A 21,488-nucleotide genomic window follows, 5' to 3' on the forward strand; every position below is an offset into this window, starting at 1 on the left:
AACAAGAGGAGTGAATCCCTCAAAGTCAATGAATCAATGCATTTAGCTGCAGTTCCTTGAATGGAAAACTTTTAACTACGGCTGAGACAATCGAATTAATCGATTATTAAAATAATCGTCAACTAATCTAGTAATCTATTAACCTTTAATTGCAGTATAGAGACTCTAAAACATGGCATTAGCTGATAGAGAAACCCACTTAGAGCAGTTATAATAACCAAATTGTAAAAAAAATATATCTAACTATTTTGCATTTAAGATAAAAATTACTTTTTCTCTGTCAGTATGATCTATCCAGAATTCCATAAGTGGAAAAAGTTTTGGTTTTACCTGGTTTAATTCTGTAAAAATCTTCTTTAATGAACCTTTTGATATTGATATCAATCAATTAATTGAAAAAATAATTGAAAGAATAATCGATAAGCAAAATAATCCCTAGTTGCAGCTCTAGCATTAAGCGATCTGTCTGTCTATCATCAGTGTGTGACTGAATGGGTAAATGGCTGAATCTAGTGTGAAGCGCAGTGGAGTCCTCGGACCTGATAAAGCGCTATTGTAGTTCAGGCTATTTATCATTTGAATTTAGCCAATAACTCTGAGCCACATAAATAAAAATCAGTTTAAACAATTGCCTTCAGAATTATTTGAGATTCTTTCATCATAAGGAAGCCGAGAAGCTGTTCAAATAAGGTAAAGCTATAAAGCAACGTTAGAAGCTTTAAAAAATCTTGTGAGAAAGAAAAGGTATAAAACAAATGCAGACCGACCAAGTCATTGTTTTATAATAAATTAACTAAGAATCCCCGTCATACTAACAACTCACTTGATCTGGCCAGACAGACAAGGGCATCACAGAGGCAACCAAGAGCCTCATGCTTAGTGTATTGAAGTTGTAGGTCTTCAAAGAGAGCAAGTAAAAAGGGAAGTCGACAGAAAAATCAAAATCTGGTCGTAATGATAAATTGCAAAAAGTAAACCTTTTTTTTAAAAAAGGCCATAAGAAATTCCTCTAAAAGTGAACCAGCAGATACTGTATGTGGAAGAAGACATTCCATTCAGGTGAGAACAAAACTAAACCTTTTTGGTCTATGCACAGAAAACTGCATGGATTCTGGTCACATATTATTTTTAGTTTGCTTTATTTCTATTTAGGAAGGTCCTGTTTAAATGTAGAACCTCTTTTTCAAGGAAGTCCTGGTTAAGAGGCAACTAAACTTAGACGATTAAAATTAGATTACCCATTTAAAACTCCATATAAATGAAGAAAAACAATCAAAAGGAGAAACAAATGATCTTTGATAAATGTTCAGACCTCCTGTTGGACAAATATAGGTGAGCTGACATTGGGCTGATGTCTTCATATACAGCAGAGGCCCATTATCTAAAGTAAATCAAAATGTTGTTTTGGCAAACCACTTTTTTACCTCAATAGAAAAACTAAAGTTGAATTTGAGTTTTATCAGATTGTCAATTTGACGTTTGAAGGGGAGGGAGTCAGTTGGCACTGTTATGACTAATCTATACATTTGTAGAGACAGACAAACTTTGTTAGTCAATGATAAAAAAAAATCATACAGGGAAGGAGGCTCACCTTTGTACTGAGGGGAAAAAAACAGTAACTAGATGCAAGGTTAAAAAACTAGTAGCTTTAGCAGCGGCAAAGGGGTTTTACAATGTATTGACTCAGGAGGTCAAAACTATCAGATTTTTCTATTACTTTTTTCTTGTAAATAAAAAAAGTACATATTCCCTAAACATAGGCACTGAAGCATGATTTTGTTTTGTATATGTAATAGTTGATTCTTGCTCTATTCACACAGTCCTCTAGCAGCATCTATTTATTGTATTTTTCCATTTCTGTTTTTGTTTTGGTATTATAGTGTGCATGGTCTCTACCAATTGTTGTTTGACATATTTGTGCAGACACACGTTGAGTGTGACCGGTTTTCTACCCCAATGAAAGCCTGTGACTCCAGCACTATGATTTGAAGGTTTGGAGACCTTATCGACGGCTTAGCCCCCCTGTTGATAGCCTCCGCCACTTTCATTCAGTCCCAGCTAGCGTTGAAAAAGCAGCGTCACCTGTCTGCACACTCCTTATCTGTCTTTCTTCAATCTTACCAACAATCATATTCTTCTATTCCTTTCAGAAACTCACCCGGATGGCATGTGTTTAAAGGTCGAAGTAAAGATTTTTCCCATGATTTTCATACCCGAAGAAAAAAAATCCCATGTGTTATTTATTGCAGGACAATTTGTAAAAGAAGTAAACATGCATTGATTTTGCATATTTACAGATAAGAAATTAGCTCTGCCAAGAGGCAAAATAAAGGTGCATGATTTCACATTTCATCTTGTTTTATATGACATAATAGACAGATTGAACTGAATTGGTAATGTATCTCCTGCTGTTATTTCTGAACATCTTTGCAAAACATTTCTCTAGTTCCCAAAGGAGTCCACCTAATTAAGACACTAAATCAATTAGGGCTGCATCCCATTGATAATGAAACAGATTATTTTTAATCTATCAAAAGTAAGCTCTTTTCTGGCCTTTTATTCTTGCTGCTCTACAAGAAGATATGTCTAATTTACATCTTAAGTTTCAAAATTTTTATTTTTCATGCAATAAAAACATAAAAAGTATAACTTTACACTTCTAGATGCCCTTCAAATTTTGTTTAGGGTAATGAAAGTTCTCATTCTTTCTATTAATAGACAGTTCATATTAAAATGTCTAAATTATTATTTAGACATTTAGAGTATTTCTGGTATTTTAAGCATAATAACTGAATTAACAGAGGTTTTAAGTAATTACTTCCCAATTCACAAGCTTAAGCTTATGAAGCTGTTGCAGAACTGGAGAGCTCCTTCAGGACAGACTGCTGCACCATAAATGCACCAGAAAGCGTTATCACAGATCCTTCCTCCCAGCAGCCGTAAGACTCTATAACCAGCACTGTTCCCAACAACCACAATAAATTGTTACATTCATGTTGATTTTGTACAGTTTCTACCTTAGTCAGTTAAATAACATGTTGTAATTTTTGCACAGCTCTTATGTTGCTATTTTCAAATATTCTTTACTGTAAAAATGTCTATAACTGTATATTGGTTATTTATTCTTGAGGTGCACAGTATTTATTTTGTTAAAAAACTTTACAGTACAGTATTTCATTTATTTATTTTTCAACTCTTCACTATTATGTTACTCTTATTTATTTATATAATCCTTTAGGTGCTGTAAACACCAACATTTCCCCATATGGGGATAATAAAGGGATTTTCTATTCTATTCTCTATTCTATTTAAAACCTTCATAGTGAAGTATCAAGTGATGTCCCAACAAAGACTGCAAGTGTCAAGTCCAGGTCGTATGGTGTAAATTTAAAGTCATTACCATGTCATTATAGATTCTCCCGGACATACGTTATGCAGAAAACTACTTAAAAAGTGAGTTTTTCCCAAAGTGTACCTTTGTAACTGTTTCTTTCTTGTAGTCATGCTATAGACTAGCAACTTTTTTAGTGTTCCCTACATTTTGCTTGTTTACTGCTCTAATGAGAGCATCAAGTCAACTATGAGTTTTTCTTTGTTTAAACAAGTCAAATCTGTGACTGGAGTCAAAAAGTCAAGGTTAATCTTTACTCGTGTCAACTTCAATCAAGAGCCAGCAGTTTATTATTCAAATAATTTCTGAGAAACTTTTTAAGACCAACATTTTTTTTTATAATGAGGAAGCAAAAGTGACGGTGTTCCTTTTGGTTCTGGCTAACATAATAACAATGGATTAGATGTTTCACAGAAGCCTCTTCAGAATTAAAAAGTGTGTGTTTTGTTGTGAGTTTGTGATCCTTTAACCTGATCTTTCTCTAGCTGCACAGCATTCACAGAGTGACTTCACAAACCATTCATGTTAATTATTAATGGCGGGTGGAACATGGGAAAAAAAGGATAAAGTAACTGTTTGTAAAACTTTCAGTCAAAGACAAATCTTATTTTGTGAGAGTGAGGCGTAGCGGCAGGAAAGAAGAACCGGGAGTAATATTCAAGGTCTTTCTCATAAAAAAAACAGGAAATATAATATTAAAATGAGAATATGTTTTAAACTGAAAACCACAAGGTCTGTTATATCAGTGAGACGACTGGTTTCACTGTTTAACACAGAGCTGTAGAGGCAGTTAAATAATACCTGATACGGTGGGACAGTTTCCTAACTTTATTTTAACCCATTCTGCTTTTCTCTTCAAATTAAAATGTTGTCAGGACTAATTTTTAGTTTGCTATTTTTCCAGCACTTAAATGTTATCAAATTGTAATGTTTGTAGGCTAAATGATTTAGTATAATACAGTTTGTTTAAAGGCATGCATACCCATTAAACAGCATTGGTTTTGGGCACAGTTTTCTCTGATACCCCTAAATGAAATCCAATGTTAACAATTATCTTTAGTAATTGAATAGATTGTGTTTGATTTAATCAGTGTTAATCTATCTGTTTAGTAACGGCCTCAGAGGTTTATAAGGGAACATAGGTGAACAATCAGCATCATGGAAACTAAGGAACACAGCTGATGGAATGCTTACAATTTCAAATCAAGTTTTGGTCTTAATATGGTATATTCTGATATCTCGCAGGTCAACATTTAACCTATGATGACAAGTAGGACCATTATTGGAAGGAGAGTATTCATTGGAGTAACAACCATGGTAACAGTGGGGTAGCTGCAGAGTTTCACAGATGGGAGAATCCATCAGTAGGACAACCACTTTTAACCCCTTTAAAACCCAAGGAGGGGTCAAAAGGATGACTTTAGACACAAAAGCAGGATTTAAACAAATGTGCAGTAAATGATCAAAACAATGCCCAGAATACGTGGACAGCTCTACAAAACATAAATGTATACATTTTACTAGGAAAAAAAAAAATAAATAAAAAATATATATATATATATATATATATATATATATATATATATATATATATATATATATATATATATATAGGGGTGAATAGTGTTTTTAAATTGATACAAACTGTATATAGATGGAGATTTTGTTTATCGATTTTTGTCTTTTTATTGGTTTATTACAAATATAAATTTGTATCTAAAATAATCGACTGTTTCTCTGATGGTATCTGTTTCTGTAGAGACACCTTTAGTAACATCCCTTTTCTCTCCCTGTAGAGCCACAAGTATAAAGACATCTGCAGTCCTGGTGATTTGAACATTTTGAGACCTTATCGATGGCATGAACCAGCTGTAAATTGCTGTTGCCACTTTCTTTCAGGCAGTCAGCCACAGAAAATGTGGAACAAACAACACCACTTCTCTGCACTCTCCGTGTCTGTCTGGCTCGTTAAATCTTCCCCCCAATAATTTTTTATGCCTCAGAAAACAAAAGGCTGTGAAGAAAAGAACTGCACTTAAGTAACAATTATGATCATAGCAATTATCATCAGAGTCAACAATGAGCAATGCTCAAATCTGTAAGGCCTTTTTAAACTATAGGAATATATTTTTGAATATGTGAAGATTTAATGATGTGGTTTTTACTTTCTTCCACTAAGATTTCACATTCAAGAAATAGTTTGTCTCTGCATATGGCGAGCTACTGTAGATAAATGAGCAATAATGATCCTTTAAAAAGAGTGAATTCTACTTTGATTATTTTTCTTGCTATTTTTCACCTCTCGCTCATCAGTGAAAGTGGGCATGTTGTTTACTGGGTGGGTGTTGCAGGTGGTTCCTGGTGGGGGAGGCTGGTAACAGCTCACTCAGATCAATCTTGACCACTTATGTCCAGGACAGGGAGGGTATGCTGCTCAGCAGAATTCCATGTTTTGAAAGAATCATTTGGACAGATGCCACACACGATGCCACTGTGGAAATGAAACTGGAGGAAGTGAAACTGTGACTCATAACTTAAAGAGGATTTTTGCAAATTTTTAAAAGATTTAAGCCTGTACCTGCTGCCATGAAGGAACTTATTGAATGTGTGTGAGAGCATGCATGAGTCCTTTTCTCCTCGAGGAGGTGTGGGTAACCAATGATAAGAGCCGTCTTTCCTCCTTCCTTGGTGGAAGTCGGATTTCCAGGGTTGGCCCCTCCTTGGTGCCTTCGCTCTTGGGGTCCCTTTGGGGGGGCTCATCGGCTCTTCACAACCACTATTGAGCATTTTTTCCTTTGGATAAACTTTACATGCACTTTCACAAACAACTACAGATGCTTGGTTCCAGGTACTTAGAGATTCACTTCCATACAGAAAGCCCATATTCTTATCTTCAGGTAACACAGAGTACATGTTAGATTAAATAATACTACATATACTTCAGCGATAGTATGTAGGTGTTACTTTGTTGTTTGTCTCGTACCATGTCCATTGGTTGTGCTGTTCTTTTTACATCTCTTTGCAGGTGATGAAGCAGACTGAAAATGTTTATCATTATCTCCCTTTTATCTCCTCTTTCTTTCATCTTTTCTCCTTTTTTCTGTTTTTCTTTTCTGTTCTACTTACATTGCAGTGTCCATATAATCTGCAATACTCCCTGCATGAATTATAATAAAGCAATTTATATGCATAAATCAAGTGGAACACTGTGGCGATGGCCCTACTGCTCCACTCGTGAAAGTAAAATCTGTTGGGCTCTTTTTGGCATCAAGACAATTATTCTTATTGCCACATCGCCAGACAGGACAATGTTGAGAAAAAAGAAAGCGTTGCTCGGATGGATCTCATCTCATCTCAAGTTTCCCCACCAATAAGACTACTGGAACATTAAAGAAATCATTACCTGATTTTTTGGGTGTGTGCTAGAGTGAAAATTTTGCAAACAATTTAAACTTTGAGACCGAGGCATCATCTGGAAGCCCAATCTGGATTTTCAGTGTACGCTATCGTGTACAAGAATCTCCCCAAAACACTCTGGTCTTGTTTCTCTGGTCTAAGGCCTTTCTTTTCTTCTCATCTGCTCATAGACACATTTTCTCTTATGACCCTTGGCCATTTTCAAAGAACCGGGGTGAGAAAGGCAAGCTTCAAGGACTGGCTGAAATCGTAGTTCACCACACATACATGCCAGAAAGTTTGCATGCGCAGGAAAAAGATAGCGTGTAGCATGTAGGACGGCCTTACTTAAAAATATCACCTGAATGATTGACAGGTAGAAGGACCACTTATTTTGATGATCCACTCAAAAAAATAAAATAAAAAAAGTCAAAAAATAAAAGTCAACTAACTGCAGGTTACATTTCCAATGTTTTAAATTCTCCCCCAGCTGAATATAATCTTAAATCCCATGAAACTACAAAGACTGTACCCTCAACCCTTCAAATGGAAATAAATTGAAAGCAAGTGCAATCTAGACTCTTCTTAAAATGGTATGTTAGACAAATGGATTCACCTTTTTTTTTTGTGTAAATCTTATAAATGCTGGATCAAACTGCAAGACTGTAAAATTGCGAAGTGATTTTCAAAATTTCATGGACACCAAACCTGACAATAAAAAAACTTGGATAGAGCAGTTTTAGTTGTACAGATTGTTCTCTAGCCTCAGGGATATCACACCACACATGTGCCAATGTCACTCCGAATATTTAGCTGTCAGACTGGAAATTTTGCCAAATCACCACCCACAGTCATGTATATGATTTAGAGTTTGTATACTCTTTTAGCAACTAAAGGGTCTTTGCAGATTTTTGGGTCCCGCACTGGGTCGGGGGTGTAGCGTTCAGCTACGGGTATTAAAACTGTATTACTTATACTCAAAAATTGACAGGTAAACAAAAAAAATATTTAGGAGATAAATAAAAGTTATTATTTATAAAATAATTAACTATCTGTCTTAATGAGCAGTCGTTTAAGTTATGCCCAGTTAAGAGGAGTTGTTTTTTTTTAAGTTCCAACGAGGCAGTCTACACTGAGTTGAAGACTGAATATTAAAATGCTGTAGTGGAAAGATCATGCAAAAGTTTTCCAAACCCTTGCACTGATCGGTCGAAATGTGCATCTATCCAAGGATCAAGCGCAACTAGCAAAAGAGACATTTTTAACCACTGCGTTTATTATAAGGAAAAAAGAAAAAATGCAGCCTAACACAGCCAGTGACTGTGGTCAATATTCTTTTCCTCATATGCTCTACAAAACTAATCATCATGCTACCAGTGGAAACATACAAAAGTTGGTCAGCAGTTACGATTTCATTGTTGTTTTACTTGCTCTAACGCCAAAACATTTTTTTACCCTAAATATAAAATTTTAAATAAATATGATTTTTTTCAGAAATGACACTCTCAGACATTTATCTTTTACAAAACTCAATGCATTTACACTAACATGTTAATAATTATTTATTTTTTGCAAACTTTGGACATCTGTATTTTCTTAATAAAATTTAGACATGTAAATAGAGTCCCTGAGAAAGCTCTAGAACAATCTCCCCTTTTCTATTTCATACCTCTATTTTCTGTCAGCATGTTTCCATTTCTCATCCTTTGCAACCATTGTATTTCAGTGTACTTCTTCTGAGTACGTAAATTCATAATTTTTAAAAAATATTTATTGGTATGCGTTATATGCTTTTTATCTGGTTTTATTTCCTGTTTTTTTTTTTTTTTTACAGTTTTCACAGTTGTTAAAAATCAAACATTGTGACCCAAATCTATGAAAGGAAAAATTAGCAGCTATTGCCAGCACACTGTTAAGAAACAGTAGAATATTTTAAATATCTGAATTAAAAAAGTGTTTCATCTGACTGTTTGGTATCCTCTTCACCAGAGGATATAATGGGAATTATCTCAGCTGTCAGAATCATATGTGAAATCATATGTGAGCCTTAATTGCTTTTGCCCAATAGAGACCTTTATTATTAAAGTAGCCTCTTTTCTTTAAATGTCAACTGAAGCGTATGAAACTTTAATGTCTCTTATAAACGCTGGCTGTTACCCATTGTTAGAAATGATCAGTGCTTAGCTGGGATAACTAAATTATCAATACTCACCTCTATGAGTCAATCAATTGATTGTATTTATTGTATTAGGCCTTCCTGATTTTGCCTCTGTTGAAATGTTTTAGCTGAACAACAATAACCAATGTTTTCTGTGTTTTCACAAAGTTCTCCCTCTCACACATATCATTTATATATTAGCTGCTGTTTCTTTATCACTGATGACAAATCATGCAGATACAAAAATCTCTACATGTCTGAAGTGACCAAGTGCAAATTGCAGTGAGTGAAGATAACTGGCTGTTGAGATTATGAAGCCGTCCTGTCGCTCTAGAAAATAAGACTGATCTAAATTAATATTCCCTGAGTGAGTTTAGCTCTTAGGTTTGTTAAAATAAAGCCCACTGTAAGCATTTAATAAAAAAAATAAAAAATACAAATCTCCTTTTAAGACAAACTAAGGTAAAACTATGCTCACGAGTTTTTCTGTTCTAAATGTCCTTAACAAATGCTTTTATTTAAGGTTAAATCGGCCCACTGACAGCTCTACAAACAGCATCTACTGTAATGGATTTGTAACTTCAACTCCTTGATAACACTCCTGAACAATCAGATCATAAAGTTATAAAAATGGCTGTTTAGTACAGAAGGAGATGCTGCTAAAAGCTCCAGGTGAAATATAAAAAAAAAAATTCCGTTTTCCATTTAGATTACAAACGTAAAACATACTTTTGTCTTTATCATTTATTTAGAAATTGTTTGCATACATCCATCCATCCATCCATTATCTTACACGCTTGTCCCAATTGGGGTCGCGAGGGGTGCTTGTTTGCATACATATTTAAATAAATTTAAAGTACTTCCATCTACAGTATGACATTTTGTGTAATATCCATAATTATAAAGCTGACCTCATGAGTGCTTCTTTAGGGTTAGTCTGTAGTGTGTTTTTGCTTTTGGAGAATTTATATTGTCTCTAATTATCCAGACCTAGTCTAGACACATTAGCCTGTTTTTACTTTTTCTTCGCTTAAATTTTGCTTTATACTGTATGTATAAAGACATGCTCTTTTTCACCTTTTTACTAAAGATGTAAAATGTATACAAGTCACAGTTTGGTACGTATTTACTATTACGGTGAATGTACAATTTTTAAAGATAGGATGTGTTGACTAACAAGATCACTTAAAAATGTAAAACTGTTTCTTTTTACTGCTTTGATCTAAAGCCATCAGTTTAGCTATAAAGCCTAAAACCAAAATCTGCCTTTATTGTTGGCAAAAAGAGCACAATAAAAGATGTTTAAAGAGGCAGTAGAGAATCGAATAACGTCTGAAAGGATTTAAAATGTTTAACACATGGGCGTAGGTTTGCATAGGGACCATAGGGACATGTCCCTACCAAAATTTTGGACGGACCTATTTGTCCCTACCAATAATCGGATGTGAACAACATGTTTATAATTTACTATACAGCAGCCGCTTCTTTTCCTCTCGGTTTAACTCTCTGATTATTCTGCCTTAAGTTCCGCCTTCTCTCTTTCTGATTGCGTGTTTTCTAGTCTGTATGTGCGCGCGCGGGTGCTTGGAGCGCGAAAAAAAAAAGACGCTAAAATAAATTAATATTGGGCTACGAAACTAGTCCAAATTAAAAAACTTATTATCTACGCTAAAACAGCCGAAAGCTTCTGATTGGAGTTCTGTAAAGAAGCAGGAGAGAGTTTTTTGATTTGTGGAACTTGAGAAATGTAAGTTAACAACGTTAGGATTTCTTTTGTTTTATCTTTTAATCAGATAGCCAAAGGCTCCTGAAAGAAGATCTTTTATGAAATGAAACCAGGTGAAACAGAAACGTTTAAACGTTTCCTTTGGAGGAGTTCTGGATGGAGAATATTGACAGACAAAAACTTTTTTTTTTTTTACTTTTTAAATGCTAAATGTTTACATATTTTTTACAATCTTGGTATAATTCCTGCTCTAAGTGGGTCGGCTAAAGGCACATTTTAGTGGCCCTATACTCCAGTTTATGATTAATCAATTACTAAATTAGTTCACGATTATTTAAATAATTTGTTAATATGATTAATTGTTTCAGCCATAGATAAAATACATGAAATTAGCTACACAGAGTAACTACAGCCCAGATGTACAACTTCTAATATTAATACTTTAAATGCTCAGTGTCAGTTCCTCTTCTAGTTCCACATGTAAATACACTACATTTATTTTCCGTCCCTTGAATGTATTATTTTGCATGATCCAGAGAGAGCATATTAGATAAAACAAATAAGAGTGGGTTTTACCTCTGCACAATTCTATATCTTCAGAGGAAAACACAGGATAAATCCACATATTATAGACTATATTTGGTTAAACAGACACTGTCTTAGTCGCAGGTAAATTTAAATGCAATCCTTTTCAAAGTGGAAAAAGTCCTAATTCCACATCCATCAGAGCCAGTGATGCTTTAAATATTGATAAACAGCATCTAGTGCATGTAGTGCTTATAAGATTTGTATTAATGTAGCAAGAAATGCTGCTGTTCTCTTTAAACAAAATGAGCCCTGAAGCTCACATTAAGCATAAAAAAGAGCATGGATATTTTTGCAAAGGACCAATGAAACTGAAGAATATTGTCCCTACCAAAGTTGAAATCAAACCTACGCCCTTGGTTTAACATTTGCTCACTATGTGTGAAGTATTAAGACAGGCATGGCCAAAAATCGGTCCTGGAGGGTCGCTCTCCTGCTGGTTTTAGAGGGTTCCCTGCTCCAGCACAGCTCATTTCCATGATAGCTGATTAAAAGGCTTTTCCTGAACTGCAGCCAGAATCAGCTGTGTTGAAGAAGGGAAAGTGTGTGGCAGTGCATGTTACCCTTTGTCATATTTCAGCATTCTCGCTCCACTGCTGAACAACAGAAACCTGAAAAAAACAAGCTGGCGGAAATTTTATTATGTTTGTTAGTATTACCAGTTATTATATTTACTTATCTAACCCCTTTATTTCCTCATTTTCTGTTACAACACTAAGTATAAAAAAGACAAAGGGAAATGCAAGGGTAACAAAAGTTTGGGCATTATATATTTATGAAAACGTAATGCTTTCATCAGAGATTTAAAGGGTTAGGTCATTTTGCAGCCCGTCGAGTCGGTGCATATTGTCTTCACAAACACCGGTGACCAACTGCTCCATAAGAGATTACTTAAATGCAGAGGTCAAATTTCATTGTAATGTGAAAAGTTGTAATAAAAAAAGAAAATAATTTTTTACCTGAATGTCAGAACTGCACCACATAAATAGCATAAATTCTGGTTTATTTATTTCAGAGGAGAACTTCCCACTGAGTTGGATTGCAGGAAACTGACAGCTTCACCAACATTTTATAATGAATGTTAACATTTTCCCCTTTAAATCAGCTGATATGTTATTAGTGTCTCATTATTTCTTGGCATCCAGATCTGCTCTTTTTGTTAAGGTGTACATCTGGACTGCTTTTTTTTATAGTATGTTTCTAATAGACCTCTGTTCTTGCACTGAGTGCTGTTTCCACCAGCAGCAGTATGTCACATTACTGCATAACATTTTTTTATGTATTTTACTTAACGCATGTCAGGGATTGCGTATTGTGAGGTCTTTGAGCAGTGGTATATATGTGGTTTCCAACATTTTTTTTCGACTGTAGATACCCTTATGTTCATCTTAGGCACTTATTAGTTCCACATCATAAAAGCTAAAAATAACACAGTTAAAGGTTAAAAAAATAAATAAAAATACATTAAAAATATGTCTGTAAGAGCTGATATAAATGGGGACATATTTCCACAGACTCGGGGGAGTCTCCCACCCATCTCACACTTGTATACAGGATCTCATTCTGTTTTCTTTTCTTTCTTTTTCTTATATATATATTATTTTCATGTATTTTTATATATATTTCTTTTTTTTTGGCGGGGGGGGGGGGGTTACTATGGTTACCTCCAGAGGAGTCTGGAAGTCAGCTAAGGGCTTCGCTTTTTATAAATTTACTCCCTCTCTCAACTAAGTCGTTTCAGTTTTAGTTTCAGCTGTTTCCACCAGCAGGAGGTCACACTCTGCCTTCCAGCAACATTTTTTACTCTGAATGGAACATCGGATCTGCTAGAAGCAGATTAGGAAAGTCTCAAGTTCACTCAGACACCTTATCCCTCACGGCCCTATTTGCAAGTGCTGATCATGCAGAGGAAGTGAGACAGACTTCTGAGGGTTCTGAAAGCAGCCGACTGACACAGAGGGGAAGCTCATAAATGTACTTTTATAAAAGCTTCAGGTGTGCTCTGAATACAGAATAAATTGAGAGCACAGCTTCCAGTACCTAAAATCATTTGAAACCCCTCATTCGTCTGTCAAACTCAGCCTTAAAGTGCAGGAACGAAGGTCAAGCACAAAGAGTAATGTCGAGAAAGTTTTAAACGCCACACTTAAGATCATTTTCCTTTTACCTGTTTCAGCTGGATGCTGATCGAGATGAAGAGGAGGTTTTCTGTGACATCAGCATGACTCTGGATAACAAGCTGTTTCCCTCCAAAGAGCCCGCCGCTGGTAAGATCAGCTCATTATTCGTTAACTGTGACATGCAGTAATTGTGAATGACTTATTGGCTCCTCTAAAAAGTTTGTTTTTAAACTAAAAATAGGATGTTGGTGCATATAAAAGTATTAAATAATCATTTCCAGGGTAAAATACAAAGTGCCTGGTAATGCAGCAAGTTTCAGCACTCCTGTAGCGTATTACTAGTTTTTCAAGTTACAGCATAAATAATTGTGGACTTGTATTGTCAGTTGCACAAGGGTAGAGCTTGCGACATATGCTTTGAGGGCTCAGTTCTTCGAATTCTGTCCTGTGGCCCTTTGCGAAATGTCTTCCCCCTTTTCTCTCTCTACCCCATAACCCTGCAAGCACAGTGTCAAACAGAGGCCACTGGTGCCAAAGAAAAGGTACTTAATGAAGCTGCTTGAACTTGACTGCCCACCCTTGTAAAAAAAAAAACAACCTGAAAATAGACTGAATGTCTAGTGCTACGCTTATGCAGATTTGTGCACAAAAAAATTGAATGTGTGCTACTTATGCTTATTAGATATTAAAGATTATTTTTTTAGATCATCCAGAGGTCACCATCCGCCCATTAAACTACGAATTGAACCAAAGTGGTCTCCTTTTTTAGTGCTTCATTAGTGCAGATTCGTGCTGTTGCAACCGACATTTGTGCTGCCTTTGTTTTTAAGATATAATTAATAAATATTTCAGTCAATGATGTCACGATCCCTCACTACGCTCTGATTTGAACCAAATTGGTTTTAGAGCTTAGTCCTTCAATAAAAGTTGCACAACCAACTATTTTTTCAGCAGAAATCTGCACTAACCATTCAGTCTATTTGCAGAGGTTTTTTTGTGTTGGTGGGGTGTCAGCTTCATGCAGCTACATAATGATTATATATCAGACTCAAAAGGTTTAGGAAATATAAATGAGATATGAGTGCTTCCCCCAGCCTACGTACATTTGGGGCTACAGAAATTGTTGTCAACATTTGAATATTTTTAAAGATATGGCACTTTAAATATTTCCTAACCTTGTATTTTACAAAAATTTCTGAAACAGAAGCCTAACTTTACACTTCTTCCATTAAAACTATCCATATTTATAATATTATTCACTTTCATCATCAGGGTCAAAAGTTAAAAAGATTTGCCTTAACAATGCTTAAAAGGGTTTAAATTACCTGTCACACATGTCTACTACTACTACTACAAACATTACATACCCTGAGGAGGATCTCAGTTCAACCGTAGGCCTTTTACAAAAACCAAAACAAGCTTTTACACAATTAAATGTCACACACATTACATGTCAGTATACATAGATAATACAACCACAGAAGGCCTCACCTTTTATATCAACTTCAAACTTTATGGACATGCTCTAAACACTCTGGTCTATTGTTTTAAACAATTTTACAACCAATATGTGGCCAGTTTGGGTGCTCACAGCCCCTCGAAAAAAAACAACAGCACTTTTTTTTTACAATTTTCACACCATTGTGTAATATAATGTGCGTGACGAAACAGTTTTTGCTCCTTTACCATCTACATTAAAACAGAACCAGACTGCTTTGAGGTTAGAGTGCTACATTAGAAGCCCCAATGAGATAAAAAGAAAAAAAAATATTGTATTATAAATATTGTAAAATATTGTAAAATGCCAATATCATAGAAAAATTATTTAAAATGTGTAATGTGCTTGATGTTTATTACACAAACAGGTCTAAACAGGCACTGTGCTTATAATAGCCACCCAAGTGCTCCTCAAACACATTTAAATCTTAGAAAATAAAGAAATTTTGTAAAGCATTAAAAACCATTTAAAAATGGCAAGAATTTGATTAAAACTGCTCGAAATTACTCAGAAATAGGAGAAAGGTGCCAAAAGGTTGTGTTTGAATGTGGACATTATGGTAGGTAATGCATATAACTAAGTAAAAAACACTTGAATACAATAAAGGGATGTCTGCTTAAACATATATAGACTAGGGTGACCAAACGTCCGTATTTCCCGGGACATATCCGTATTTCACGTCCTGTCCCGGGCGTCCCGGGTTTTTTTAGAAAGTGAGGAAAAGTCCTGATTTTTTCAACGCTGCGTGTGACGTAATCCCTGAGCCGCGTCAGTGCGGGCAGCCCTGTTCTTAATCAGAGGCTCTGTTCGAAAACCTGGGCTGCATCCTCCAAGGACGCGGTCTACCTAGACTGGATCCTTTGAAGTCCTTGAAAATAAGGAGGCCGGAAGAGTTTTGTCTGTGAATTCAAACAAGTCCACCCTTCGGCGGGTTTTACCACCGTATGCTCTGTTGCTTAGCAACCGTGTAAGTTGACACACAAAGCAGGAAAAGAATGAATACCGAGGTTTTCAAAACGGTTTGTTTATTTATTTATTTTTTTAAAAGTTAAAGTGAACAATGACTACACTCACAGGAATCCAGAGTGGAATAAAGGTTCCAACCACCGGGAGCAGGAACAAATCAAATCAAATGTAATGATAGAAACCTTAGTCAGTTAAATAACATGCTGCTGTCATTCTGCACATCTCTGATGTTGCTGCTATTTTCAAGTATCCATTCCTGTAAAAATGTCCATAGCTGTATAGTGGTTATTTATTCTCCAGCTTTATATTGTTAAAACACTTTACAGAATTTTATTTTTTATATTTTAACTCTTCCCTATTATGTTATTCTTATACATTTTTCTAAGGTCCACATTTGTGTGACAATTTTTTATAATCTTTCTACTGCTGTAAATTTGCCAATTGTGGGACAATAAAGGGATTTTCTGTTCCATAAAAGGGATAGAAATATATAAGTAAATCTAAACATTGTATGTACAAAATATATCTGCAAAATCTCTAATATTCAACAACAAAAAATACTTAGTTAAGCATATTGTGCAAAACAGCAATAAAAAAATTTAACTCCTATCAGATTTATAGTACAGAAATTTAAGGACAGATATATTAGAATCTATAGTACAGATATTTAAGGACAGATATATTAGAATCTGTCCTTAAATTACAGCCAAACTCATCTCCACAGTAACAGATAAAAACCTTTAGATAAATCAAACATTACCGCCACATATCTGACTCTATAACCATTAAAACAACTATTTTCATTAATCTCAGACGGAACTATTCACAGAGTTGTATTATATTAAATTGAACTTTCAATTTTCACCATTGTTCGGCGCCAAGTAACATTTCCTCTGATCACGGAGCAAATCCCGATGATGAGACATTATTTCTTTCATCGTGCTATTTATTGATTACAGGAATTGTTGAGCATTTATAATAAATACATTTTGAATAAAATTATCGTTTGTTATTTCAGTTATTGCTGTTGACTTTTACTGAAAAGCATTTTTAATAAATATATGGTGTTAAATATAATGTTATTGTAGGATTACGTAGGCCTACGTTAAGCGAGTGCATGCCACAGACATCTCTATGCATGGGAACAGAGATTCTAAACCCCCATAGAGGCAGAGGAATTAAATAGTTGAGACAATTATTTAAGAGCACATTCTGGCATCTCAAAAGTTTCGTCACGCACATTACAGTGACTATTTCAATTTATAAAAAGGCATAGCAATTGTTTAAGGTAGCGTATGGTGCTCTACCCCTGCCTATGTTAAAAGCACATGCCTTGAAATACAGGGAATTGTAAAATAAATAATGCTGGGGTTTTTTTGTGATTTTTTTTTACATTTTAGGGGCTATTTATGGGCTGACATGTGTATATTTAGATTTCTTCAGAAGCCCTGGATGTTTTCTATCAAGATATATGCAATATATATTTTTTTCTATGGTCCTCTGAAGTCAAAATAAACCCAAAAATGCCAAATGTACATGAGCTGGCGGAATGACCCATATGTGGCCCACCTGCTTTAGCAATGTGATTGTTGTGTAAAGTTATTCTATGAAGATCTCAGACACAAACATGTGAGCTTAAAGGTGTTTTGAATAAAGGGATGGAGGAGATGGGTTATCTGGGGGGACTTTAGGATGGAGGCTTGCGAGGAGAATAGTTGGTTTGGTGAGCTTGATGCAATATATTGAGATGTGGATAAAGGAACAGAACACAGTGTATAGTTTGGCCAGAGATGCCCCGACAGTCAGCCAGACTGGGCTCTGATATGGAAGTAGTGCAATAAATAATGCATTGGTGAGATGTTAGACCACAGCAGAACTCAAGAAAAATGTTCAATGAAGCAGAATCTCACAGCTGTCCTTCTGACTGTAGAGTGAATCTTGAGATGAGGCGTTTTCTCCCTCCGTCTGAACTGAACATATAGTCATAGATCTGTTTATCAAGCCTTAGGAGAGGCTAAAATTAATTTTAGATTTTGCAAATGGTCACTTTTACTGAAGATGAGATGGCTGTTGTCATTAATGGAGATATCTGAAAGGTATGGATGAACTGGAGGATTATGGTGGATGAGGATGGGGGAACTTTGTGCACCACATGAAGCATGAAGAAGGCTAGAAGAAATATGGTTTCTAGTTAGGTTCACACAGAAGATAAACAGCTGGTGTAGAATATTGTGATGCAATAACTGAGGAGAGTTACTCATCAGGGTGGCTGAGCTCTTATTGGCCTGTGGTAACCCAGAGGAAAGGACAAGAATCCACAGCTACAGTTGGAGAATCCGTCATCAGCACAATGTTTAAAGATTAGGGGGAAAAGAAAGCATCTGCCTGCAGAAAATCTAGTTGGCAGTTTTCTTCAAGCCAAAAAAAATATTATGAAAGAAAATTCTTTGATAGAAATAACTGGACATTTAAGCGAACACATCCAGTGTGATGAAACATGGTGGTGGCAACATGATGCTGTGGGCAGCCCTTTTTCTTTGAGAACAGGATAGAAGGAAAGTTGCTCAAAGCTTTTCTGCGGTCCATCTAGTCTAAGTTTAAGCTATTTTGGAAAGAATAAACAAAGATTCTGCTTAATACATTTCTTAAAAGACTTAAAACAGTTTTAAGTTTAGAAGTTTTGTGAAACCATGTGATTTAAATTAGCAAGGCTAAATATGCTTCTGCCTCTTTTTGGTCTATGACAGTCTCCCATGAAACAGATTGATGTGGATTGTAAGGTGAGGAAATCAATTTTTATTGGTTGAATGTGAACAGATTTATTGTTAAGAGGATTTTCTTAAGAACCAAATAGAGCCTCTGGTTGATATCAGAGGAGATGTTTTATGATCAATAATGATTTTATAAGTCTAAGATGTTTGCACTTGAATCAAAATCCTATTTTTATTTTCAAATCAGATAAAAACTGCTGATCATGGCCACTTTGGATGATTAAAGTAAAGTCTGGCTGCTTGGAGGCCAAATGTAAAGAAACTGAGGAAAATTCTGCCAAGCACTGAATCAAAGCTTCTTCATCTTAATTACCGGAATATGTGGTCTGCAGATTAGCTTCACCTAAAAGGTCCATATTCACCCGGGGAAAGAAAAACGTCCCATCACTCACAGACATCCTGGATGACACACAACCTGGAGAGGCAGCCAGATTCATAGAGTTGGTCCCTATGAGAGAAACAGAGACGCTGTAGGCTGTTATGTAATATCTGACGAGCAGCTGCTCACAGCGCTGTGGTTCACAGTAAACAGGTAATGCTGATTTGAAAGGTGCGATCATTTGGTCGTTCCGAAGGTGTTTCTGTGATTTCACTGATGGGTTTTATAAGACGGTTATCTAAAAGAAATAAATTTGACCTTTGGCAGTGGAATGAGTTGGCAGAGTTGCATGTGTTAAAAAAGTGTTTTATAACAAAGAGTGGGTGTTACTTGTAAAACTGATCAAACAAGCTTGTTTTAACAGGACACAATTATCATTTCTTCACTGTAGAATCCTTTATAGGATGAATCGACACTGAAAATTTTGAGTTATATGTCATATATTGCTTATTTGGTACATTTTAGTTCAGTGAGTGTTTTCTACCCATCCATCCATCCATCCATCATTCCACCATCCATCTGTCTACCCATCCATCCAACCTATCCATCCACCCAACCATCCACCAATCCATCCATCATTCCACCATCCATCTGTCTACCTATCCATCCATCCACCCATACACCCACCCACCCATCCACCCACCAGACCATCCATCCATCCATCCATCATTCCACCATCCATCTGTCTACCTATCCATCATTCCACCATCCATCCATCCACCCACCCATCCATCCATCCATCCATCCATCAATTTATCCATCCATCCATCCATCCATCCATCCACCCATCATTCCACCATCCATCTGTGTACCTATCCATCCACCCACCCATCCATCAATTTATCCATCCATCCATCCATCATTCCACCATCCTTCTGTCTACCTATCCATCCACCCACCCATCCATCCATCCATCCATCCATTCATCCATCCATCCATCCATCCATCCATCCATCCATCCATCCATCCATCCATCCATCCATCCATCCATCCATCCATCCATCCATCCATCCATCCAATAACCCAGATAGTATTTTTCCCCAGTATATGTTTGTAGTTGTGCAGCAGCAGTAAATGTGTTTGAAAGAAAACAAGTTGGAACACCTGTAGCCCAGAACCCATTCCAAAGGAGAACTGATGGGTGTTCTTCTCCTGATTAATAGACGGGATAAACTTCAGAAGACATCCTGAGGCTGATTGAAGATATGATCCATAACTATTGAAGCCTCAAAGTATATTTTATTGTGGACTGTTGAGCAAGCTGCTCTTTCTCTTTTTTATTTATTTTTTATTTAAAAAATTCTATGTAATGGGCAGCTTTAGTAATTGTTGAACAGTAATTGCTGAGGAGGAAGCAGATTCTTATTAGGAGGTTGCAAAGCCACCATGAAGGTAACATATGGCAAACCAAACATTTTGGCAAAAGCATGTTCCGATTACGGATTGGTATTAACAGGGATTGTTGCTCTGTGCTAAATATTTTTGGGTGTTTACTTGAATAAATGATGAGTCAGAAACTGTATGTTAAGGATACATCTGTTTTACAGTGAGAAACCCAGGGAAATTGGCTGCTTTTCAGGAATCCATTTTTTAAAATTAGATTGACCCACAAACCACCCACACATCTGTTTCCCTCAAAATCTGTGTGTCAGATTGCTTGGTTTGAGCACATAATGAGACTCAGGGCCCATTCTCTTTTCAGTGCTTGACAATCACTCATGCTGCTTGACAACAAGCTGACACACTCTTTTCCCTAAAAAAGAGACAGTCTGTTATATGATACACATTTTAAAGACTGAACAGACTTAGAGGGGTTACAGGATGGATTATGAGTTACACACATTTAAAAAAAAAAGGAGTTTCCCAAATAAGATATGCCTCAAATTGTGTCATGATTTCCCATGAAAGCTCGCTACATAAATGAGGTAATAAATATTTATATTTTTATATGTACATATGTATTTTTTTATGTTTATTAAAAGAAGACAGAATCTGTGACAAAGCAGTGAGGGTAGGTCGCACGCTGAAGAACTAGAGCTGATATTGGCCAGTTTTACATTTCTACTTTCTGCAAAAGGCTTAACCTGTAGAACTACGGCATAAACTAAGCAGCACAGATGAGTAAAGGGAGAAATTCACAGCTAAAGAGCAAACCAGGCCCTAAAATTAATGATGATGTCACAGCCACAAACTAAGGAGGCTCAGCTGGAACCTCAGGTTCAATACCAAGAAAATTACAGAAGAAGAAACAATCTGAGGATCAAGAGTGTCCCGGAGATATTTGAGAAGGGGAACAACGTGATGGAGTGTGTTATGGATGTAGTACCATCCCTACTCCCACAAGACCACAACACAGATCAAATCGTCATTAAGAGGGCTCACATTATACCTGCTACGCTAAAAGAAGACAAAGCACACCAGCCAGACCCCACCACATCCTGGTGAAATTCCTTCTCTTTGCGGACAGGGAGAAAATACGACTCAGAGATGGAGAAGTT

At 36.0% G+C, this 21,488-nt stretch overlaps 1 protein-coding gene across 1 annotated transcript in view; it reads left to right on the plus strand.

Moving 5' to 3' along the window:
• Positions 1-21,488, plus strand: part of ak5 (adenylate kinase 5) — a 138,976-nt gene that overhangs the window by 58,088 nt on the left and 59,400 nt on the right. The window contains exon 7 of the mRNA XM_038291972.1: positions 13,433-13,523. Within this exon, the coding sequence (XP_038147900.1) occupies positions 13,433-13,523 (91 nt within the window). The remainder of the gene's footprint in view (positions 1-13,432; positions 13,524-21,488) is intronic.

Source organism: Cyprinodon tularosa, unplaced genomic scaffold (genome assembly GCF_016077235.1).
Source record: "Cyprinodon tularosa strain WSP-4 unplaced genomic scaffold, ASM1607723v1 ctg304, whole genome shotgun sequence".
Taxonomy (NCBI): Eukaryota; Metazoa; Chordata; class Actinopteri; order Cyprinodontiformes; family Cyprinodontidae; genus Cyprinodon; species Cyprinodon tularosa.